This window comes from Leptonychotes weddellii, chromosome 2, assembly GCF_054177405.1.
Source record: "Leptonychotes weddellii isolate Sample4059 chromosome 2, ASM5417740v2, whole genome shotgun sequence".
Lineage (NCBI taxonomy): Eukaryota > Metazoa > Chordata > Mammalia > Carnivora > Phocidae > Leptonychotes > Leptonychotes weddellii.
Window position 1 is genome coordinate 59582931 of NC_138370.1, and position 26699 is coordinate 59609629.

Here is a 26699-nt window from a genome sequence, read left to right on the forward strand (position 1 = left end):
CTAACAATCATGTGCAAAATTTCCAAAATATAATCTTTTATAAGTCCAATTTTCTGCAATTAAGAGGCTCACAGTATTTCCTAAAAGTGGTTCTGAAGTACCTGGCTTTGCAATAGCATCATTTATTCAAGTTCATTTTGTGTTTGCCTAGTGCTGTGAGATAGAGAACAAAATGTATTTGCTTATTGCATCTTTTTAGGTAGCCTAAATTGTCACAAATATTACAAGAGCTTATTGTAGAGTTGCTCACTTTAAAATGAATTTTTGCATTCCATTCCACCACGTTTAAATGACAGCCTAAATAACAGGAATCCTATACTCTGAAGCCAGTTTCCACCCCCTCCTTTTATGAAGGCACCCACGAGGGGAGCTTCCCAGGACTGGGATGAATTTGGCAATAAAATACATGCTTGGATATTATAGTGATTTGCTCCATAAAATTTTATGAGAAACATTTCTTGATCCTTTTTGATCTTTTCCTAGTACTGTTACATTTATGAGAGGCAGGTGGGCAGCTAATTGATATAAATGTTCATTGGCAAATTCAATTTACTTTCTATTTCCTGTGAGGTTTTATTTCATTATTATTCACTTAGGCTTGCAATTTACGTATTTTTGTATACTTGTCTTCCCATATATCTCTCCACCTTTGTAACATCTATAATATTAAAAAACTGTAATTTTCAATAAAGCTAAAGCCAAATCATCATTTCTGATTATTTCTGTACAAGTTAAAGAAAATATTGTCCATCATTTAGTAAACGTTGCCGTCTATATCTTTTTCACTATTCTACATATTAGGCATTCATATATTTAGAAGGTACCACATTTGTAGATGCATATCTAAATATTATCCAAACATTAAAATATGTTTTACTTATATTCATACGATGATTCATGTACATTCATGAAATGTATTACATTTCATGGAAACACTGAAATGCACGTTTACTGAAACACAGTAAATGACAATTATCATTATGTTAGACATAAGTTCTTTTATTGTTGTTTTCTGTAGCTAATGAGAGACCTGTGACATACTTAAAATAGCTCAAAAAGTACCACAGAAAACTTTACTTCTTATAATCTTGAGTAATCTCTCAAGAACAAAAACAAATAGTATTTATTTTATGTGTGTACCATATTAGAATATAGATCTATAAAAGGGCAGTGATGTCTCCTTTATTCCCTTAAATGGAGATATGTAGATGTAGGGCTTAAAGGCAAAAAAATAAGTGCCCCCAGGATTTTCAACGCTATCTCATAATTTTAAGCTATCACATAAAATCAGAAATAAAATTACTAGTTTTATTTTAATCTTTAGATGAAGTTTAAAACTTCAATAGGGTCATTTCAAATTTCTCAAAACAACTTAGAGACTATTCATTTTGAAATGTTAAGCATATAATCTAGGTGTGGATAACTATTTGCAAAGTATAACAGGACTGACTCCACAGGTAGTATAATAATGTCAGACTCACTATTCCACTTAGTAATAGTATGACTTGGGTAAGTGTCTTTGCTCTATTATCCTAACATGTAAAATAGAGAAAATAAAAGTACTGAATTCACAGGGTTGTTGTGAGGATTAAAATACAGAGTTCCTGCAAAGCACTAAAATAATGCCTGACATACAACCAGAACTCCAAAAGCCATCTACTAAATATGTGTTTCTATACAACAATCCCAAAAGGATTTTCCTTGGCTTTCAAACTTATTTTTTTTTTTTTCATCACTAGATGACCTGTAAAAGTTTCTAAACACTGTAGTCCATTTCCTTAATTTGAGTGAGTACAGGGAAAAGGAGTACTGTGCTTAGTTCAATGGCTGACACTGATTTGCCTGTAACATTCAGTAAGTCCTCACTCACCCTGCTCCTCACTTATTTTCTGTGTTAAATAAAGGAACTGGCTCAGAATTGTCAATAAGATCACTTCCATATCTAAAAGTCCATGTATCGATGACTTCTTCATTGAGTACTCTGATGGTCAAATTTTTAAGAGCTCTCAGATTTTCCTTTTTGAATTCTTTTATAAGTTCTTTTAGCAGTATGTTTGCTTATTATCTCTCTTGTTCTAATATACTATTAGTTCTATAAAAGAAGGAACTATTTATATATAAATGCTATATAATCCATTAAATTATGTGAAGGTCAACAACAACAGAGGCTTAAACTAACTTTATCTCCAAGTAGCCTAAGTGTTGCATTATTGTAGCACTGTAAATGTGCAAACATTCACTCTGCTTCCTTTAGTATTATATTTTGTCTTTGATGATGCCATGATGGCAGCATTATAAGCTCAAGCATCTGATCTCCCTGAATTCGACACAATTACACTATACATTTTTATTTTTTCAAGTCAACATAAATGTTGCAATACATTTAAAGTTAAATTGTATCTATTTCTCTTTTTTTAAAGATTTATTTATTTTAGAGAGAGTTTAAAAGCACCATGGGGGTGTGGGAGAAGGGGCAGAGAGAGTCTCAAGCAGACTCCTTGCTGAGCGCAGAGTCCTACATTGGTTTGATCTCAGGACCCTAGCCAAAATCAAGTGTTGGGCACTTAACCAACTGAGCCACTCAGGCGCTCCTAATTATATCTATTTCTGAACATCTTTGTCATATCTTTGCTTACTTCCTCATAGAAAATTAGGATTGTGTAATTTACAAGTTGAAATGATTAGTTTGAATGTAATGAGCAAAATCAATCAGCCTTTTATGTATGTTACTATGGGAAAAAACATTATATTTAATACCTAAAACCCTCAATAACTTTATCAGTTGTGACTCAAATGTTGAATATGAATCATATTATTAAAGTATTGCTTAGTGGGTATTATATTTTCATTTCTGCAAAGCTTGAGGTAATGTAATGAATGAGGTTAATTTGTTGTGCTTTTCACAATCAGCTGTTCCATAACCTAGGCCAACAATATTATACAGGGAGTATTTACTGATGTCCAGTTATTCTCCACACTTATTGCTTCCTACACAGCATAAAGATCAGTGCCTTGTAAAACTAAGAATATGGGTCAACCAACATCTACAACCTGTCTAAAAGACAAGAGACAAGTGTATATGCATTGCATTGATCAAATCCATGTTTGGCTCCAAACTGAAACTTGCCAGAAGCAGAGTTTCTTGGCAACACCTAAGAAAACCATTGCCTGGGAGAGTGCATATTACTAAAATAAAAAATTGAAAACCTCTTGTTATCTAGAATTACATAAAGAAAAGCAAAACTATTTAGTAATAAACATTTTTAAGAACTTTAGTGAATGTAATTTTATGAAAGATTTAAATATATGAACGTAAAGATAAACTACTTGTAAATATTGAACTCACTTTCTAACTAATTTTCTTCTATTCTGTTCCTAGCATATGTTAAAATTAAAATGAACCTTTGAAATAGGATTTAGTTTTGTTTAATTCAAAGACTATTACTTACCAGTGCCTTTATAGTATTTTGTACAGTTACCATATTCGATATCTTCCTTTTTAATATCAAACTGAGGCAAGGCAATTTTTTCTAACTGAACAGGATCTCCTGACTGCCAGATAAATCGTAAATCATCAGTTGTGTAGCCAACTATAAACAAAAGTAAATAAATGAAAATATTAGTTTGAAATATAATTATTAATACTTTCTTAATATTTTAAGAATCCAATTACTAAACACAGAAATGGTAAGATAATAGGCCATTCTTTTATGAAATTTTTGTTAAAAATGCAAAGAGATAAAATCTATGGCCATCAATGAAAACATAAGCACAAATTTACAGATAATTGACTTAAAGAAAGAACAAGCTAAAACAATGAGCATATCATAAATAGTTACAATTTCACTGCCTCATATATAGTAGCATATTTTGCTATGTCAGAATTCAGAACTGTCATCAATAAAAAGTAATAAATAAGTCATACTAGCTTTCTGAATATATTCAGAATAGATTCATTCACAATTATACAATATGCTACCTGGAAATTAAAAAAAAAATCTTAAGCACCGAATCACTTATACTTTTGAAGAAATAACCATAAATTTCCCTAAAGGCATTGCATTGCACAGGAAAGCAGTAAAACAATCTCTCAAATGGACATCATTATTAAATGTGGCAGCACACATTTTGGGTTTAGGTAATATGGCTACAATTCAAGGACCTATGGGGTTTTACAGCATACAGTAGCCTACCATTCAACTCTAGAGTATATGGATTTTTCAAAGCAATACTTCAGTGCATCTGGCAATAGATTTGAATGTAAATATCCAGTTGGAATTTTTTACACAAATACATATTGACACACAGGCCTAAATATATACAACACATACACAAAAATGTACATACATACATACACTTACATCTGTAAAATCTCAATTTATACTTAGAAAGCAGTAGAGATTGTTCAAATTTAGGCTCCAACTTCAGTAGATTTTTTTTTAAAGATTTTATTTATTTATTCATGAGAGACAGAGAGAGAGAGAGAGGCAGAGGGAGAAGCAGGCTCCCAAGGAGCAGGGAGCCCGATGCGGGACTCGATCCCAGGACGCTGGGATCATGACCTGAGCCGAAGGCAGACGCTTAACCATCTCAGCCACCCAGGCGCCCTAGTAAATTTTTTTTTTAAAAAACAACAGATAACCACAAAGTAACTTTAAAGCATATCATCTAGCAAGTATATATAAGATATTTTACAAGGTCATCATTCTTTACTTTTTGCTGAAATAGGTCATGGTATATAGGTATTCAGGCTAAGGCTTCCTTATATTAGTGTTAGTTTTTCAAGTTTTATGTCCTACTTTTATTTTCAAAAGATAAGCATCACAGAGAATTAATTGATAAATAATAATTTCAATAATCATTTTAATTAATATACCTATACCTTAATATGGTACTTCTTTCATGAACTGAAAAATGTATGATCATAAACACAAAAATTCCAATTTTGCAAAAAAAATTTTTTAGACATCCACAGAGAATGACTACTTGGTAGGATTTAGGCACTGTTTTTTAATGTTTTCAAATTTTCTGCTCTGAACATGTGGCTTTAACAGCAGAACAGTTATTAGGATACTGTTTTCTCCTTTATCTATATTATCAATTCAAATGATGATGGCAATTGGAATAAGTTAGAAGTGTACACCTACATAAACTGAAAGCAAAACCTAGTACCCAAAGGTTGTGTCTATCTTAGTAATTGTTACAGTAAGAGAATAACAATAATTTTCCTAAATAAATTATTCTAATGACTATTTGTAATAAAAAGCATTAATTTTACCATTGTTATCTAAGAGACTAGCAGAATGTATTGCCTAGAACTTTTAAGCATTTTTATTGCTATATTCACTTAGGGTCTCATTTACATACAGCTCTCCAGTTGCATCTTGCAACGTTGGGTGTCCATGGGAAACAAGGTCAAGTCCAAAGGGCATGAAAGAGTAATAGATAACCTGAAAGTAGAAACAGGTCTTAGAAGTCGCTTAATATGTTTTTCTGTGATAATCTGACTTAAAATATATATACATATATATATCTGTACAAATATTAAAGAATACCTCATGCTGACAAGAACATCTCCATCACGAAAAATAAAGAGAAGGATATTTTCCTGGGTCACATCATGAAAATTGGCACTTTTTTCGTTTGCAAAAAATAAGTCAGGTTTCCAAAGACATTTGTACATTGTGGGATCCACCGTCAGTGCATCTGAGCCCCGAAAATCACTAGGGAGCTTCAGCCTGGGATCATTCCATTTCTGTCTCAAGAAAATGTTAACTCTATAGTCCTGGAAAAAAAAAATGTGTGTATGTGTGTGTTTACTGCTATTTGAAAGAATATATTCAGCACCAGAATAAAAAGAGTTTCAGTGATAAGCAGCATAAATATTTTTAGTCTCCCACCATCAAACAGGATCAAAACCGCTTGGTCACTAAATATAAAGAGCCCCACGGGCAGTATAAAAAGACCCTTGTGTCTATTTAACAACTCTCTACAGAAATTTCCTTAGCACTTGCTAGCTCCAACATCAAAATATAACTTTACCAATAATTGCTTCACCTTTTTACAAATGCCAATTACGCCAGTTTGTTAAGTGGTGTTATTGTAAAAACATGAGCCTGCTAAATATTGTCATTATTCTTCCCAAAAAAAGTAGAAAGCTAAATATTGTCATTATTCTTCCCAAAAAAAGTAGAATAAAATTAAATTAAAAACAGATAAGAAGCCAAGGGAAAATGTTTCTATTTGCTTTTTACTAAGTAGCAAACTATAAAAATAATATACATAGGGTGGGAGGATGGGTTAGCCTGGTGGTGGGTATTGAGGAGGGCACATTCTGCATGGAGCACTGGGTGTTATGCATAAACAATGAATCATGGAACACTTCATCTAAAACTAATGATGTAATGTATGGGGATTAACATAAGAATAAAAAAATTTTAAAAAAATAATATACATATATATAACATATACATTATATCACATGTATATAACACACATACTTATATATGTATATGTAAGAAGGAAAAAGAAAAACTATTCTTGACTACTCATATATGTACATGATTGTAGAGAGAATTTGAGATAGTCAAATGAGATTTGCATTATGCAAAACAGATGAGTATATCAAAATTTGCATTGTGTTTATTTAACTATAGTAGAAAAATGGCTTGAAATCTGCTAAATAGCTGGCTATTTTACTTCAGTTTTTTTGTCTATCTCTAAAAATTAAATTATGTCAAGACATATATTTTAAGAATATGTGAACCTAGAACATGTTCAATAGCTTAATACATTTTACATCTGCCAGTGAAATGGGGTTCTGGCAAAAATCAGGTTGTTAGCATATACAAACTTAGCATTGAGCATCGTGCTCAGGTCTTTTGATTTTAATATTACATACTGTATTCAGAACATGCACAAAAGTGCTCAAGGTAAAAATTGTTTTGGGCTTCAGCTTCCTTATTTTCAATCATTCAAAATTCACAAAATACTGTCTTACCCATAGCCTTTCAACATGATCAAAATGAATTAAATAATAAACTTCAAATTGAAATCCAAGTAAGTAACTAGGAAGAGGTTATAGACCATCTTTTATTAAGTAATAAGAATAGATTTCTATGAAATGTAAGTGCACATGCTTTATATATGTATAACATATAAAATAAAGCATAATCAAGAGGTATAATTGTCCCAGTAAAAAAGCTTGGACAATTTACTTTCTCACATTATCTTCAGACTCTGTATAGTAATTGTAGAAGGGTAAGGTACATAGTAACAATATCCACAAACTGAAGTATAGACAGTGAAATAAGATTTAAACTGCCTACATCTCATAGCTACTCTAAACTTAAGGTTTATAAAAACTTCAACATGTGTAATACAAATTGATTCTTAAAAATCACATGCCGATGACACTAGAGGGCCAAAGTCAAATAAATTAAGGATTATATAAACTGACACTGAACATATCTGCGCCACTGATAAAAAAAAAAAAGATAACATTTTTCTAATCAGATGAACATGGAATTAAGGAGGGGATAAAGGAGGCCTAGAACTCTGGAAAATAAAGAGCTGCATTGTACAACTACATGAACCGTCAAAATATACACCTATCTTAGAATTCATAATGGGACTTATTTGCTTCACATCTGACAGTGATTATGACAACAAGAATTAATTCATACACGTCCAAGACAAAGGCTTATCTACATCACATGGTGAAACTTCCAGAAGACCTCATGTTGCTTCCTGATGCAAGCTTTTATCCATTCCAGGCAAACATGCATGGCCCTCCCCTTTAAAAGGAATACACATTAGGTTCAATTATTTTCTTTTTTTTAAAAAAAGACATTTATTTGAGAAGGAGAGAGAGAGAGCACACAAGGAGGGGCAGAAAGGGAGGAAGAGAGAGAATCTCAAGCAGACTCCCTGCTGAGCATGGAGCCCCATGCAGGGCTCCATCCCATGACCCTGATATGACCTGAGCCAAAATCAAGCCTCTGACGCTAAACCCACTAAGCCACCCAGGCACTCCTAGGATTAATTTTCTAATAAAATACCAATTACACTACCTTAGCTAAAGCACATGGTTGACATACATTTGACATTACTTTGAGCACTTAACAGTATTCAACTTCAAATTATTTGCTAAAAAGCTTCCTTGGAGTGATCTGCTAAAATTATTGGTATTCTAAAATTACATACACTAAAACTATTCTATTACCTTCTCTATGTACTGTGTCTTATCAAAAGGTAAATCATCAAAAACTACATCTTCAAACTGCCATATTTAAAATGTGCACTCACAATGTCATGATAAAATACATGTCCTTAACTTGCTATCAAGGATTAGTATGAAAAATAACCAGAAGAGGTTGCCTATGTATCTTTTATAAACACGTTATTAAAGCCATGACTCCTTATTTTGGTCAATGACCATTATATGAAAATATACAAGATAAATTCTTCTTTATTTATTTAATTTTTTCATTTGTTTATACATATATTACCATAATATCATTATATAGGTGTTTACTATGTGCTAGGCATACTTAGTCTAAGCACTTTGCAAAAACAAATCTATTCCTCAGAGTTTATACTAAAAATACTTTCTTGATTCTCTTATATGCTCTCTATTACAGGAAAGCAAGACTGAAGTATCCCATCATGTTTTTATTTCTGCTTGGCAGCTAGGGAACTGAAGGCTAAATTCTATAGTCAATTGAATCAATAATTTCTCTCTCATATCCTTGTATGACTATCACTGCATGGCCCTTGCACATTTAGTCCTATTTCAGTTATTTCTTTGCATTTTTTTGTTATTTTGATACACCACAAACCCTTGCCAGAAATAGAGATGGATGAAAAGTAAAATAACAGTCGAGGGATTGTCATATACTTGACAAGAGTCTGTGAGCATTATTTGGATGCCACTTCCCAGAAACTCTGCCAATGTGGCTTTTAGAATTAAGATGCTTTATTTTAGTCTAATATTAGGTTTTCTTACTTTAATAGAATGTTAGCTGTATGTTTAGAGATACAGATATCTAGATTAAAACTACTACATCTTGGAATGTATGCTAGTTTACATCTTAGTAACTAATTTCCAGTGACATTATATCGATATCTTATGATAATACTCAAGATATCTGACAGGAATTAAAGCAATTCTAAGCTTTAACTTTGGCATATTTTGCATAATTAAAAAGAAGCCACTTTCGGAGTTCCTGGGTGGCTCAGTCGTTAAGCGTCTGCCTTCAGCTCAGATCATGGTCCCAGGTTCCTGGGATCAAGCCCCGCATCGGGCTCCCTGCTCCACAGGAAGCCTGCTTCTCCCTCCCCCACTCCTCCTGCTTGTGTTCCCTCTCTCGCTGTCTCTCTCTCTGTCAAAAAATAAAAAATCTTAAAAAAAAAAAAGAAGCCACTTTGTAATGTTTGGGGTAGAACTTCAGAAATTACCCCAGCATTAACACTGAATTCTCCTTAAAATCTCCACACATTGGGAGCACTATTCTATGTTCCACAATTCTACCTCCAAAAATGGTATGGCTAACTCATCTAAAATTATACAGAAAAATTATTTTTCTTTTAAAATTTTAAAGCAATTGAATGGTGCTTCTCCATGTGAAGTTCATTCTTCTAAATCCTTCTTAAAGTCTAATCAATATTTCCATCAATCCAAGAATATCTTTATATAATGTAAATCTTTATATCAGTTATTAAGTTCAAAGCATTTTAACCAGCCAAAAGCTGATTAAAGCCCAACGTAGCCCTACATAGTATCAAAGGCTTTGACAAAACAAAACCTATCCATGGGGAAAATTACAAAATTACAAATCATATAAGAATGTTTTAATGCCACTCCTTTTAAAATTCTCTATATCATCATAAATAATTTTTTATAGTTATACTAATCAAATTATAAAGTCTAATATAATGGAGTCAACACGGGCTTGGAAATATAAAGTTCCTGACTCAAGTTTCAGCTCTGAGTCTTAAAGCTTTTACCTTGAGCAAGTCTCTTAAACTATCTGAGCTCAATTTCTTAACATAAAAAAAATAAAAACAGGAATCTTAATTTCTAATGTGATAATTCAATAAAATGCTCAATGTAAAAGATTAATATAGTACCTGCTATATAAATAAGTTAGTTTCCTTTCCAATAAACATCCTTGAGAATCTAGCTACAGAGTATATCATATACTTTCTGAAAAGGTTTTTTTAAATTCCTCCTAAGTCCCTAGGTGATGGGTTGGCTCATTCATTCAATTCAAAATTTATTTATTAACCATATATTCCTTTCTATGCTCTGGGTACTAAGGATACCGCTGTGAGTACTCTCAGACTTCAAAGAAATAATTGTCAGTTACATTGGCAATCAGTCAAATATAAAACAATTTGAAAAAGACTATGAAAATGGAAATAGATTGCAAATGGAGCATCTAGATTCAGGATTAGTTGAAAGTAACCAAGTGAACTGACACCTACACTGAGACCTGAAGACAGGACAATTAGACAAATGTGGGTCTGAATTATGACCTATTATGTGCCCTAAGGCAAGTCACTTAACTTCTCTGAGCTTCAAATTCGTCAATAAAATTAATCTTCAATTATTCACAAGAATCAAATAAAAGGCTGTACCTAAGGCATGAAACCTGGGACAAAGAGGGTACTCAAAAGTTAACAAATTTATTATAGGTATTATTAACATTATTACCATTATAGTTATTATCACCTCTTTGAAAAGGCTCACAATTACTATTGACAGCATTCCTTTTCTATTGTTCTAAAAATGCCACCTATAAGTTTCAATTGGTTGCTGAACATCAAAACTAACTTTAATTGTATTCTTTAAAAGCTTTTAAAAAGTGTTTTTTGGGTACTAGATGGAAAGACTATGTTAGTTGCTGGTTATACACAGATGAATACAATACAGCACTAGAAAACAAAGCAATTTCTGATTATTAATGTTAATTATTAATATCTGATCAATCTAATATTATTCAGATTTCACAGACTTAAGATACATTGATTAACAATGGCAAGTTTGTTTCATGGACTAATAAAATAAAACATCTATTTGTTTTTATGTTCCAGACTAAATTCAATGATTACAAAAGAGATGCAGTTAACAATCAGTTTCACTTTGCTAGGTTAACATTCATTTCTTCCTTCATTTGTTCATTAAATAGTAATTCATTAAGGACTTTCTATGTTTGAAGGTCTGAGCTACCAGTCTGAGAGAGAGAAAAATTTGAGGGCCATACCCTCAGGAAGTGATAATTAAACAAGTAAGGGAATAATTAGTAAGGACTCTAGGGGTGACAGCCCTTGCTGAGGGACTAAATGATCAGTTCGGACACGGGTCAGGAAAGGCTGCAGCAAGTGAGTCAGGAGTTCTCTGAGAGTAGGCAGAATTTTGATAGGTGGTGATATCAGGGAAGGGCAGGACTAAAGTAGGAGGCAAAACTCACTGTTTCTTAAGTGTTTTATCAGCAATACAAAAGAATCACTGAATACCAAGAAACGTAAAATGGCAGAAATAATCAAGATCATCACTAAAATGAGGCCAGAGCAAGAGATAGAGGTTTTGGAGTGACCAGGAGAAAGACATTAGTTAAAGTCAAGACCAAGAAGAAACACACAAAGAACTCTTAAAATGTAATAAGAATACAAACAACCCCATTAAGAAATGGGCCAAAGATTTTTTTTTTTTTTTAAGATTTTATTTCTTTATTTGACAGAGAGAGAGATAGCGAGAGCAGGAACACAAGCAGGGGGAGTGGGAGAGGGAGAAGCAGGCTTCCTGCAGAGCAGGGAGCCCGATGCGGGGCTCGATCCCAGGACCCTGGGATCATGACCTGAGCCGAAGGCAGACGCTTAATGACTGAGCCACCCAGGTGCCCCGAAATGGGCCAAAGATCGTAACAGACACCTCACCAAAGAGATATACTGGTGGCAAATAAACCTATGAAAAGATGTTCCACTTTATATGTCTTTAGGGAGATGCAAATTAAACAGTTAAAACAATGAGATACCAATATACAACTAGCAGAAAGGGCCAAATCCATCACACTGACAATACCAAATGCAAATGAGGATACAGAGCAATAGGCACTCTAATTCACCGATGGTGGGAATGAAAATGGTACATCCACTTTGGAAGACAGTTTGGAACTAAATATATTCTTACCATACTGCACTCCTTGGTATTTACCCAAAGGGGCTGAAAACTTACACCCACACAAAAACCTGCACTTTCATGTTTATAGCAGCTTTATTCATAATTGCCGAAACTTGGAAGCAAACAAGATGTCCTTCAGTAAATGAATGGATAAACTGTGGTACATCCAGACAACAGAATATTATTCAACAAGAAAAAAAAATGAGCTATCAAGCCATAAAAAAACATGCAGGAAACTTAAATACATACTAGTAAGTGAAATAAGCCAATCTGAAAAGGCTATATGCTGCATGATTCCAACTATATGACATTCTGGAAAAGGCAAAACTTGGATACAGTAAAAATCTATCAATCGATCAATCAATCAGTGCCAGGGGTTATAGGGGAGGGAGAGATGAACATGTAGAACACAGGACTTTTAGGGTAGTGAAATTCTTCTGTATAAAATTATAATGGTGGATACATATGTTCAAACATCCATCAAAACCCATGAAATGAACAACACCAAGAGCAAATCCTAATGTAATGTATAGACTTTAGGGGATGATGTGTTATTGTAGGTTCACTGATTGCAACAAATGCACACCTTTGGGTGCAGAGGTTGATAGTGGGGGAAGCTGTGGGCAGGGGGAGGCAGGGGATTTATGAGAACTCTCTATACTTTCTGCTCGATTTTGCTGTGAAGCTAAAACTGCTCTAAAAAATGAAGTCTAGTTTTAAAAGTAAATGTACTTGGTACATAAATACATTTCAAAGACGTCTACTGCATACATATATATAATAGCCAAAAAATAAACAAAAAAATAAACAAACAAAAAACCCAGAAACAATCTAAAATCCATCAGGGGGAACAGATTAGTAAAATATGTTATTTTCATATGATAGAATGTTATATAACATTAAACATGAACAGGATTTGTATAGAACAATCTGACAGTTCTCTCAAAAACACTGAGTGATACTGCAAGTTTCTTTTAAGAAAGTAACAACTCGCATGAAAAACTCTATAGCAAAGTTTGCTATGAAGAACCAGTAAACATGAAGATATGTTCTGTCTCACTACAAAAGAAAAGCAATGAAAAACAAGATTCTATTTTTTTCACTTTGCCCATGAATTTGGAAATGATGATGAGTAATCATATTTATCACTGGCCAAGGCATGGAGAGCTGGCACATTCATACACCACCAATAGAAAAATAAATGCACAAACTTTCTTGGAGGGTTATTTGGCAATATGTATCAAAATTTAAAGAAAAGTAAATAAATTTCAACAAAGTAATACAACCGAAGAAAGATATATACAAAGATGAAGTTACAAAAAAAAAAAAAAAAAGGGAATGCAAAACAGTATAAAAAATGCAAGGGAATAAACACAAAGGTAAGAAAAATCAAAATTTGGAAATAAGGAAAAAAAGATTATTATTTGCCCTTTCAATATCATGCTGAAACATTGTATAACAAGCCTACCTAAGGGTTGTATGATTCTCTAGGAAAGTGTAACTTTGTCTGACTTGCCATTTTCAATTAGTTAGGGCCCAGACTCTGCAAAAGCAGATAAGATACAGAAGATTCATAAATTGCAAATGATATTTGCCTGGTATAGATGCAAATGTTCTATGTCAGGTAGAAAAGATATCCCCAAAGATTAAGCCTTTATTGCCCTGTGAGACATTAACAAGCCTGTACCTAATTTAGCAATCTAATTTCAGCATTCATTCTTTCACTTCAAGCTCCTGAATTTTCCACTGAAGCAGCTTTACTATCCCTCTGCGTCCCTCACTAATGAGTTAAATAAATCACTAACATGTCCGTACTTTCTCACTAAATGTACATTTTTAACTTTTAAATAATTATACTATGTCCTCAAAAACTTAAACATAGAAATACCATGTGATCCAGCAATTCCACTTCTAGGTATAAACCCAAAAGAACTGAAAGCAGAGACTCCAACAGATACTTGCACACCCATGTTCACTGCAGCATTATTCACAAGAGCCAAAAGATGGAAACAACGCAATGTCCATCAAGAGATAAAAGGATAAATGAAATGGGGTATACAGGCGTACCTTGGAGATAGTGTGGGTTCAGTTCCAGAGCACTGCAATAAAGTGACAATTGCAAAAGAACAAGTCAAATGAATTGTCTGATTTTCTAGAGCATGTAAAAGTTATATTTACACTGTACTATAGTTTTACTAAAAAATACTAACCATCATCTAATCTTTCAGTGAGTCATAATATTTTTTTTGCTGGTGGAGGGTGTCTTGCCTCAATGTTGATGGCTGCTGACTGACCAGGCTGGTGGCTGCTGAAGGTCAAAGTGGCTGTGGCAAGAGAACAATTAAGTTTGCCATATCCATTGACTCTTCCTTTCATGAACAATTTCTCTGTAGCATGTGATGCTGTTTGATGGCATTTTACCCATAGCAGAACTTCTTCTTTTTTTTTTTTTTTAGATTTTATTTATTTATTCACGAGAGACAGAGAGAGAGAGAGAGAGGCAGAGGGAGAAGCAGGCTCCCAAGGAGCAGGAAGCCCGATGCGGGACTCCATCCCAGGACCCTGAGATCATGACCTGAGCCGAAGGCAGACGCTTAACCATCTGAGCCACCCAGGCGCCCTATAGCAGAACTTCTTTCAAAACTGGAGTCCGTCTCAAATCATGCTGCTGCTTTATCAACAAGTTTATGTAATGTTCTGAATCCTTTGTTGTCATTTCAGCGTCTTCACTGAGTAGACTGCATCTCAAGAAAACACTTCCTTTGCTCATCCAAAAGAAGCAACTCCTCATCCATTCAAGTTTGATCATGAGATGGCAGCAATTAAGTCCCATCCTCAGGCTCCACGTCTAGTTCTAGTTCTCTCGCTATTCCCACCACATCTTCAGCTACTTCCTCTCCTGCAGTCTTGAACTCCTCAAAGTCATCCATGAGGGTTGGAATCAGCTTCTTCCAAACTCCTGCTAATGTTGATATTTTGACCCCTCTTCCCACAAATCACAAATGTTCTTAGAAGTATCTAAATGCAGCATCCCTTCCCTTCCAGAAGGTTTTCAATTTACTTTGCCCAGATCCATCAGAGGAATCACTATCTATTACAGTAATAATAGCTTTGCAAAATGTTTTTCTTAAATAATGAGACTTGAAGGTCAAAATTACTTCTTAATCTCTGGACTGCAGAATGGATATTGTGTTAGCAGGTATGAAGACAACATTAATCTCACTGCCCATCTCCATCAGAATGGCTGGATGACCAGGTGCATTATCAAGAAGCAGTCATACTTTGAAAGGAATCTTTTTGTCAAGCAGTAGGTCTCAACAGTGGGCTTAAAATATTCAGTAAGCCATGTTGTAAACAGATACACTGTTATACAGGCTTTGTTGTGCCATCGACAGAGCACAGGCAGCATAGATTTAGCATAATTCTTAAGGGCCGGGGGTTTTCAGAATGGTAAAGGAACACTGGCTTCGATTTAAAGTTGTCAGCTGCACTGGCCCCCAACAAGAGAGTCAGCCTGTCTTCTGAAGCTTTGAAGCCAGGCACTGACTTCTTTCTGGTAGAAAGTCCTAGATGGCATCTTCTTCCAATAGAAGACTGTGTCATGTACATTGAAAATCTGTTGTTCAGTGTAGCCACCTTCATGAATTGTCTTAGCTGGATCTTCTAGAGAACTTGCTGCAGCTTCTCCATCAGCACTTGCTGCTTCATCCTGCACATTGATGTTATGGAGATGGCTTCTTTCCTTAAACCTCATGAACCAACCTTTGTTAGCTTTAAACTTTTCTTCTGCTGCTTCTTCACCCCTCTCAGTCTTCATAGAACTGAAGAGTTAGAGCCTTGCTCTGGATTAGGCTCTGGCTTAAGGGAACGTTGTGGCTGTTTTGACCGTCTATCCAGACCACTCAAACCTTCTTCATACCAGCAATAAGGCTGCTTTACTTTCTTATCATTCATGTGTTCATTGGAGTAGCATTTTTAATTTTCTTCCAGAACTTTTCCTTTGCATCCACAACGTGGCTAAGCCTTTGATGCAAGAGATCTAGCCTTTGGCCTATCTTGGCTTTTGACATGCCTTCCTCACAAAGCTTAATCATTTTTACCTTTGATTTAAAGTGAGAGGTATGTGATTCTTCCTCTCACTTGAACAATTTGAGGCCACTGTATGGTTATTAATTGGCCTAATTTCAGTATTGTCTATCTCAGGGAAGGGAGGCCCAAGGACAGGGAAAGAGACAGAAAATGGCTGGTTGGTAGAATAGTCAGAACACATACATCATTTATCAATTAAATTTGACATCTTAGATGAGCTTGGTTCCTGATGCCCTAAAACAATCATAAGACTGACATCAAAGATCACAGATCACAAACCACCATAACAAATATAATATTAATAATAGAGTTTGAAATAGTGTGTGAATTACCAAATGTGACAAGGAGACAGCAAGCAGGCAAATGCTGTTGGAAAAATGGCTCCAATAGACTTGCTCATTGCAGGATGCCACAAATTTTCAATTTGTGAAAAACACAGTATCTACAAAGCACAATAAAACAAGGTATGCCTGTATACACATAAACACTAAGGAATATTATTTGGCCATAAAAAGGAATGAAATTCTGATACATGTTATGACATAAATGAATCTTGAAAACATAACCAAAAAGAAAAAAGAAGACTAATGAAGAGTTTGTCCAAAAGTTATTAATTAGAGTAGGAATGCAAGGCAAAAAATAACCCTGGGAAGGGCGGGCATGCAAAGGGCAGACTAGAAGACTGAGGAAAAAAGAAAACCCTGAAAATGTGATTTCACCAAACCAAACAGGCCAAAGCTCTGAGAAGGTCAGCGGTAGCAGATGTCATACGGCATCAAGTATAGTCACACTGAATACTTTCAGCAAATGAGGAAGTCACTGAAAATTTTAGCAAAAGCATTTTTGGTAGAGTGGCATATTTAAAGCAAGATTATGGAGGATTAAGAAGTAAACAGAGGACAAAATTCCCTATCTATAATATGGGGATAATAATAACTTACCCACAAAGATAGGGTTTTTATAAAGATTAAATGATGTAGTATGTAAAGTATATGAACTGCAACTGGCCAAACAAATACACTGCCTTATTAGGATATATCCTTTATGCTGCTGTTATTCTTTTATAATGTTGGTAACACAGATTAGTAAGATTATTTTTTGCCTCAAAAAAAATTCTGCATGTAGTGTAACACATTCAGTTTGCTCTGTACTGTGTTGATCAACCAACAATTATTTTTTTTGTTTGTTTATCTTAAAGATTTTATTATTTATTTGAGAGAGAGAGAGAGAAAGCTTGAGTGGGGGGGTAGAGGGAGAGAGAGAAGCAGACTCCCCACTGAACAGAGAGCCCGATGCAGGATTCGATCCCAGGACCCCAAGATCATGACCTGAGCCGAAGGTAAATGCTTAACTGACTGAGGCACCCAGGTGCCCCCAAACAACAACTATTCTTAACAATAATCTACTTCAAGGTCACAGATCTTGACATGGTGCTAAAATCTGCTTCTGAGCACCTCCTGAATTATTCTTCTTGCTTTCAAGTGCTCCATTGTAAGCTTAATGCACCACATAAGCTTCAAGCCTCTACAGTAATCCTTTTCTTAATTTTTTAGTAGAACTTCCAAAGTTGTATTATAATGAGCATCACTGAAAAACTGGAAATTGCTTATTTCATTTTATCAGTCTTGGTCATATCTTATTATTTCATTATAAAAGTACTTGAAAGATGCTTTTCTATTAGCTGTGTAGCCACATATTATTATGATTCAATTCAAGTTGTATCAGGTTTATATATCTTTTAAGAATGTTTTAAAATTTTACAGTTTAAATTAATAGTTTGAGTTTAACATTCATAAAAAGATAAAAGCTCATTAGTTGCTTTGGTTAATGTTTTATGAGCATCTATAAATAATTGCTAGCTATTGGCATTTCAAATGTTCTATATTAAGATAACTATCTTTGAAACCTATTTATTTTCAATTATTCAATCACAATAATTACAGCTTTATCGTTTATTTTGCAATGAACAAATTCCCATCAAACAGACTTCTTTTATCAGTGGGAAATTACTTAATTGTTTTTTAAAGAACTTGGTGACAAATACTACTCATTGTTCATTCCAAAGAGCACACTATTAGTCATTATCTGGAAAATGGATGTTCTCCAAAATTTTCAGTCCCAATTAACACCCAAATTCAACTATGTCTTCAAGGCAATAAAGCATTTCACAACAAGACATTAAAACTGGTTATGCTGCATTATTGAAATTTTAATATTTAAAAAATGTTTATACTTCGAGTTGTTGTTAGGATAGCTATTCTGGTTAGTTATAATTTTTACCTGGCTTTCACACAGGCCATCTTTAGCTCATCTGTAGTCTTTACATCATAATAAAAATATTAGCATTCACAAGGAAATAAAGGAGATCACCTCTCATAGCATGGGTAGCATTATAATTAAAGTTCCGTCAACAGAGGTGTTATAAGCCTAGTTTGAAAAGGATTTAAATTTAGTCTTTAGTGAGGTTAGATATTTCAGGTAAGAATTACGAGTTAACAATACACCACTAAATTTTTTTAGGTTGTATTTTAGCAGTTTTTCCCAATATGTCATTTTGTAAAAAAAAAAAAAAAGTTAGTTAAATATTATTTAATAACACCTTACGAATATTTAAAATTTTCTAGACCTATTCCAATATTCCATGTATATTAGGAGGGCCTGCTAGGTGGTGCAGTGGTGCCTCACTAAACAATAAACTCCATCAGAGTAGCAGTCTGTTGGGCTGAATAGAAAGTATCCAACATACTTCTATTTAATACATATTACCGTCACATTTTGACAGGTTAGGATATTTGTCTAGTATTATTAATATCATTAATTTAATTTCTCCTATATCAACTGATAACAATGACAAATTATTGGAAGAAGAAAAAAAAAACTTGAGCATTTCTCTTCCTTCCTTATTGCCTAATATGATGTTTAATCACCAATACTTCTAAATAATACAGCTACAAGAAAAAAAGGGAAGAGGAAAGTATCCATGACAAATCATATTAGATTCATTTTAAGGCAGACACTAAAAAAGTAACTTTGACAAAAAAAGAGAATGAAACACATTTTTAACAACTAAAATATATATTCTCTTTCAAATTATATCCTTATTAACAAGTGAGAGCTTTTAATAATCACTGAATTCAAAACCATTGATTGTTTTGCCATTTCCATATATGGAAAAAGTTATATAATATACATAATCAGATAACTCTCCAGTAGCATTTGGGATGAAGTTATATGTAATCAGATAATCCTGCAACAGAATTTGGGAGGAAAAAAAATGCATTAACAAAGTGTTCATCAGCATGTGTATGAGTTTCCCATTGCTGCTGTAACAAAATTACCAAAAATTTAGTGATTTAAAATACCATAAATTATTGTCTTATAGTTCTGGAGCATCAAAATTAGTTTCATGGGACTAAAGTCATGGTATCTGCAGGGCTGACTCCTTCTGGAGGATCTGAGGAGATACTGCATTTCCTTGCTTTTTCAGCGTCTACAGGCTGCCTACACTCCTTGATTGATACATCACATCCTTGCATCAGTCCATGTTCATACTGTCTTGATCACATCTACCACTACTGACTCTGATCCTCCTGCCTCCTGCGTATAAGGATATTTGTGATTATAGTGGACCCACTTGGATAACCAGAATAATCTCCCCAAGATCCTTACTTTAATCACAGACACACAGTCTCTTTTATTGTGTAAAATAGCTTATCCACAGGTTCTGAGATTAGGACATGGACAGTCTGGGGGAACATTATTTAGCCTACCACAGGGTACAAACCTGAAGACAGATCATATGAGAAAAAATAAATATAAAAACCTTTTGAAGGTTTGTGTATCTAAGACATAAAATAGAAAAAAAATGGGGACAAACATGTCTAATATTATTCTACAATGAAATAATGCTGGAAAGTTAATAATAAAAGCAACAAGAAAAAAGGAATAGTAAACTTAGACAAGTTTTAAGGAAAGAAATGTAAGTCTATATAAAGGGAAATAGATGAAATTGTTTTTAAAACAACAAAGATAAATAATTGCCAAGAACTAGAATTCAGCTCTTTTAGCAGATGCCGAATGTGACTTTTTTTTCCTGATAGGCACACTGGGTTGCTCAAAAAGAACTGAAGTCTATTAAGACAAATAATAAGCCATGCAGCAGAAAGGCATAGAAAGTCTGATGGGATCATGAATTATAGTATAATAATAATTCAATATAATTATGAAGCATGCCTAAACCAAAGAAAGAATATGGATTATATAAACAGTCTCCCATTTCCATTAAATAGCTCTTATGTATTTCTGATGAGATGAAGTTTCTGTGTAGAGATTATTATAATAAACCATACTACCCAATTTTTTCCCCCACAAGTGCAATAGTTCACATTTTCAATTATGAAAATCCCAGTGATTTAAGCCAAAGGTAAGAACTGAATGGAAAAATCAACAAATATTATAGACATAACCACAGAGCAGACACCACCTGGCCTCTAAAAAACCATTCTTTTCATTGTTCTGAATACTCTTGTTTCAGTTGCCACAGGCAGTAACATATAAACTGATAAAACTAGAACTTCAAATTAGGATGATTACATTTATTTGACAATTTTGGTGATGTTACTATTAAAGTCAGTAAATACCACGTATAGTATTTATAATGATACCTTACAAAAATGTAAGGTAGTGGAATACAAATAAACACACAGATATGAGAAAAAGGAATTATAAAGTTATAAAATGAGATCATGAAACAAGCTGAAGGGGCATATAACCATGGAAGTGTGGAAGATTTTAAGGAATATTAATATGGCTATAATTTTTCCTTCACTACACAATTATGGCTTCTGAATAAATGTGAGATTACTTTTAATTTAGTCACCAACAGTTAGCAACTGAATTAAAAAACAAATAAGCATGAAGCAATGGTTCCCAAATGGAATTGGCTCAAATTTCCTAACAACAATGTGAATGCCTATACCTTGATTGCTTCTTTGATAATCAACATTATCTGTTGGAAAAAAGGAATGGGCGCCCTCCCCTTTTCAGAAGCTGCCCTATATCTGTCCACCACCTGACTAGCAGCTACTGAAGTCACAGTCACCCCTCCGAGCTCTGCGTCCTGCATTATGCCTTCTGGAATAAGCAACTGCTAGTTGAAGTAGAAAGGTCTGAATGGGAGAGAAAAGTTTGGGGTAATATTAAAGCTTCCCAGACTTTACAACTTCCTTTATTTCAGCAGATCTTTGTAGGGGAGATTTCTAGGGGGCTATTAATAAACAAAACCACAACTGTACAATGGTGTTACTAACAAACTCATAAATGGTTCATTTTCTTTAGCATTTTCTTTGGGATGAGATTCTATTGTGAAATACTGAATGAATTTGAAAATGCATAACAACCCAAGAATCACATCACTGAGAGCTACTATGCCAGGCAAAATATTTTTGCTTTATTTTTGTAATTTATTCACTCTTTGTCAGGGTATAGCACATGAGGTACACAACAGATTCAAGCACAAGCCGGTCTAACATTGCAACTTACACACTGGCCACCATATTGTTTCCCTGAACATATATCCTGTACTTAGACAAATCTAATACTCTCTGTTTTCCCAACCTCTTGTTTCCAGGGACTTTTTTGTTTTCTTTGTTTTTAAGAAATATGCTCTCGGGTTATTAGCAGAATAAATGAACGAATCAATCAATCAATCAATGAGAGAGATAACAAATACCAACAAGGATGTGGAGTAAAGGGAACCATTGTACACTGCCGATGGGAAAATAAACTGGTATAGCCACTGTGGAAAACAGTATGGAGGTTCCTCAAGAAATTAAAAATAGAACAACCATATGATTCAGTAATCGCACTTCTGGGTATATATATCCAACAGAATCAAAACTACAATCTTGCAGAGATATCTGCATTCCCATATTCACTGCAACATTATTCCAATAGCCAAAGTTCGGAAACAACTTAAGTGTCCATCAGTGAATGAATGGATCAAGAAAATGTGGTGTGTGTGGGTGTATAATGGATATACATATATATATACATATATATATAATGGAATATTACTCACTGAAAAAAAAGGAAATTCTGTCATTTACAACAGCATGGATGAGCATGGAGAGCATAGAAACAGTAGAAAACTGGTTGTCAGAGGCTTGGGGGTGTGGGAAATAGGGAGAGGTTGGTAGAAAAATACAAACTTTCAGTTATAAGATGAATAAGGTGAATAAGGTCTGAATAAAGTCAGGATCTAATGTATAACATGGTGACTATAGCTGATAACACTGTTGGTATAACTGAAATTTGCTAAGAGAGTAGAACTTAAATGTTCTCACCAAAATTTTTTTTAAATAAGATTAATATGTGAGGTGATGGATGTGTTCATTAACTTGATGAGGGGACTCCTTTCACAATGTAGACATGTATCAAATCATCATGTACATTTTAAATTTCTTACAATTTTGTCAATTATACCTCAATAAAGCTAAAAAATAATAATAATAAAGGACACCCACCCTGGGTGATTGGAAGAAAAAAAGAAATATCCTCTCATCTTCTCCATACATGTATACCCTTGAAATTACTCTATTGAGTCCATCACCAGTATTCCTGACCAGTGTTTATATCAGGTAATAAAGAACAAATGGAAAATGAAGAAGTGGGATACATTATTCCTGATTTTAAAATGTTTACACTCCATTAGAGAATAAGAGAAAAACACACAAAAATAGTTTAATTACAGTAAAGAAGCTATCAGATTTAAGCAACAAGTGATAGAGATGAAAGACCTGGATTGAAAAGAAGGCACAAAGTGAGTCAGAGCAGCCAGAAAAGGCTCTGATTAGAAGATAAGAGATGAAAAGCGGGGATAAATAGCAGGGACAAAGACTCCCTGATGAGAATCGGTTGAATCTGGTCCCAGGAATAAGTAGTCCGGCTAGCTACTATGATGAATCCCTGAAGGAGGACAATATGAGAATATGTTATAAATATGCAATATTTTATTATAATCCCCAAATAATCTGTAAGAAAATTCATCTCCCTTTTCTAGCATACCTTTCCCGCAGGTGTTTTCAACCCAGTGTCATCAAGTAACTACTGATAGGGCCTGCAGAAGTTTAAGTGTCTGACATTTGGAAGGCATTCAATGAATGATTATTAAAGAAGAGATACATTAATGATACCTACTGAGCTGGACACATGTGTAGTCTTTATGCAAATGAGAAAAAATATCCTTGCATTAGCTGTCCCAAAATGCAAGATAGAATTGGAATGTTTCCAACAGGCCAGAACATATTTCAGGGATGATTTAGGATTAGGGTAATGATGCCATGAAAGACAAAAGAGGGCACAGAGAAGAGTATAGAGACAAAATGGATTCCCTTAAAATTTCACCTTGAGAAAAGGACATCTCTTATTCTTACAAAGTGAAGTGCTTAGCTAGACTAACCACATTTTCTGTTAACGAGTGTTACACTTGTCTCCTAAGTGCTATACGGTAGTCCGTATCTTATTCTGTAGCTGTCTTCTAGTGATCTGTACTCTGTTTCTATCATTTAGGTGAACTAAAAAGTCACTGGAAATAAACGAATTTGATTCCAAAATCTTCTTTTGAATAATTCTCTAAAAATATTTACACACTAAGAAAACAATCAGTTATTCAGGGGCTAAATATATGCTTCTACAAAAAATAAATAACATTCTCATTGCAATTAGATACAAAAATGGGTGTCAACAAATTAAATGCAATATAGAGTTGCTTTTATAACACATTATGCTGCTATGAGGAATAAAGGAATAAATATTTTAAATCATTCTTTCTCTAGCCTGAGATCATCCCTGAAAAATTATACTGTGCTCTATCCATTCCTGGTCTTTCAATCCAAGATGTATATTATTAATAAAATATAAGTATCTCAAAAAAAATAGAAAAAACTTGGGCCTTCTTTCTCCCACTTGAAGTATCATTTTAGCATGTGGTTTTTCAAAAAGGGCACAAAATCTAATATTCTAAAACATCAAACAGCAGGTAGACTTTATTGAATGCCTTTTAAGAAGCGGAGGGGTAATTACATCACACATCATTCAGAAAATCTGCTAATGTAATCTACTAATTAGTAACCTACTAACACAACTGCTACTTTATAGCAGCCTTTGTCCCTGCAGTCCAACTCATCATGGGTAGCAGCCACTCCTTCAAACCCTTCTTTTCTGTTCCTTTCAAGACAGGAGCCCGCCCATCATCTCTTTCTCGCTCTTCTTTTGCCCTTCCTTGACCTTTCCTCTTGTTACATAATTTTTTCAGGGAGCTCTGTTGTCTTATAAAAATTAATCTTCCTCTTTGACTTTTACAATTCTCTGATCCAAACATCACAATATTAGCACAACAGAGTAAACAAAGATTCTCCTCAGGAAACTAGAAGAAAAATAAACTGTGAACACTTAAATATTTTTTAATGTTCATACATATAAGCATACTAGGAAATAAACGTTGCTCCAGAATATTCATTGCATAAATGCTTTTCCCAGGTGGTATCCAATTAGTTGTTCGGAGTGAGTATATTAATTCTTCCAAGTCTGTAAGTTTTAATTAGCATTAAGGCTACATTTGAATTGCAAAATTATATAAGCCCTGAAATCACTGATGTAACACACCTTGGAATTTGGATATTTCATACTAGAAGAAAGCATGCATTTTTCCTTAGAGTTACTCCTTATTTTTCAGTTTTACTATTACTTTCACTATCCTCTAGTTAAAATTTTGATAATTAAAAATATTTAACTGCCTGTAATCTTACCATTGTTGTCTCTTGAATAGATCCAAAACTGTTGATAAAAATGTTGACTACTACATCAACAGGAATGCCTACAAATAAAAATTAAGAATATATTTAGTAGCTGTAAAAAACTTGGTCAGAATTTTCAAATTTTTATGGTTTATGGACTTGATTTTATATTTTTTCCAAACCACATGGGATGTAAAACTTTAAAACTATGGTCTCAGTATTCCATGTTCACAATTGCTATTGACTTATTTTTCTAAGCAAGGGATTATAATAAAAATAAAAAAGGAGTTAAGTTGTATTAACTCATGTTATTTATTCAGAAATATTTATTTCTTAAATTGTTAAGTCTCTGAGTAAATATGTCTACCTTTAAAGAAATTTTAAATTGAGCTAATGCATTTACCTTAAGAAATTAATATAAAATATTCTTTAAAAAAACACCATTTTTTAAATGTTTTAATTTTTTGCATTTTTATAATCATTTCAAATCTTACTTTCATTAGTAAAGCAGTATTCAATACGTCTTACTTACAATGACTATATTTTGATTTTTAATTCATGAATATGCGAAGTCAATCAGACATATAACAGAATCATTATAAAGATTTTTGCCTGACCTGTTGGAAAATAATTTGAAAGTTCATGGAGTGAGAATTAAGGTATAATGTTGCAAATTTCTTGCTTGCTTGCTTTTTTTTTTTTTCTTTTTTCTTTTTATTCGTTGTGGGCTGCTGGTTGGGCTAACAAAGGGAAAACGTGAATTTAGCCTTTTAGCCACAGAACCACTGACTGATGAAAAACAGGTGGTGAATCAATATATGGTAGACATGTGACAACCCAGACCATGGCTGTTGTTGAAAGTAACTGAATAGGTTCTGGTAATGAACAAAAACCCTGTTTTTACAACATAGTTGTATAACTTCAGTTGACTAGAAACAGCTGCAGACATTTTTTTTTTTTCTGTAAAGGAAGAAGAAAAAAATATCAAGCCTTACAATGTTAATCTGATCTACATTAATACCTGTCCTTAGCCAGCAATAAGGATTACAGTTTTCGAGAGGAGACTTTTTTCAGATAGCTTTTCCTAACTCATCAAGAGGACAAGAAAAGAAAAGAAGAAAAGAAAGAAAGAAAGTTCACACAGCTATATAATCTTCTCGTGATTTTTATTGCAAGTATGGTTTTGGTTCTTGAAAGGTGTGATAAATAGTAATATTCTGTTGGAGTAGAAACGATCTATGCTGTAGAAAACACGGTTGCTTTTATTCACAAAGTTAACATGTTTCTAAAAACCATGTGGCCATCTTTTTTCAGCAAAAGAGTAGAGGGAAATTTTTATCAATGTGAAATGCTAGCAAAAATTTTAAAAGAATCTAAATACATATCAGAACTATTGTCTATCCCTAACGAGTATAGGCTATTCTACAAATTATAACTTCGGTTTCTGTGAATGAAAGCCAGATCCGTGTCCAGAGCTTGAAATTTAAATCACTAAGGTTAGCAATACTAAGTACTTAATAAACCCATGACGGAGGTTAGTCTAATCAACAATATACTTATTTTTGTTCTTTTAACTGGGAACCGTATAAAACAGTAAGAACTAATATTCTGCTTGTCTTTGAGTATCTTTG

The 26699-nt window shown here is 33.7% G+C and overlaps 1 protein-coding gene across 2 annotated transcripts in view; it reads right to left on the bottom strand.

Annotated features, from left to right (window-relative positions):
• GLRB (glycine receptor beta) overlaps positions 1-26699 on the bottom strand; it is an 85438-nt gene that overhangs the window by 24539 nt on the left and 34200 nt on the right. The window contains exons 4-7 of one of the 2 annotated variants that reach the window (XM_081811530.1): positions 25081-25148; positions 5556-5785; positions 5368-5450; positions 3450-3590 (exon numbers count right to left, since the gene is read on the bottom strand). In XM_081811530.1, coding sequence (XP_081667656.1) covers positions 3450-3590; positions 5368-5450; positions 5556-5785; positions 25081-25148 — 522 coding nt within the window. The remainder of the gene's footprint in view (positions 1-3449; positions 3591-5367; positions 5451-5555; positions 5786-25080; positions 25149-26699) is intronic. The other variant, XM_081811538.1, reaches the window with a different exon arrangement.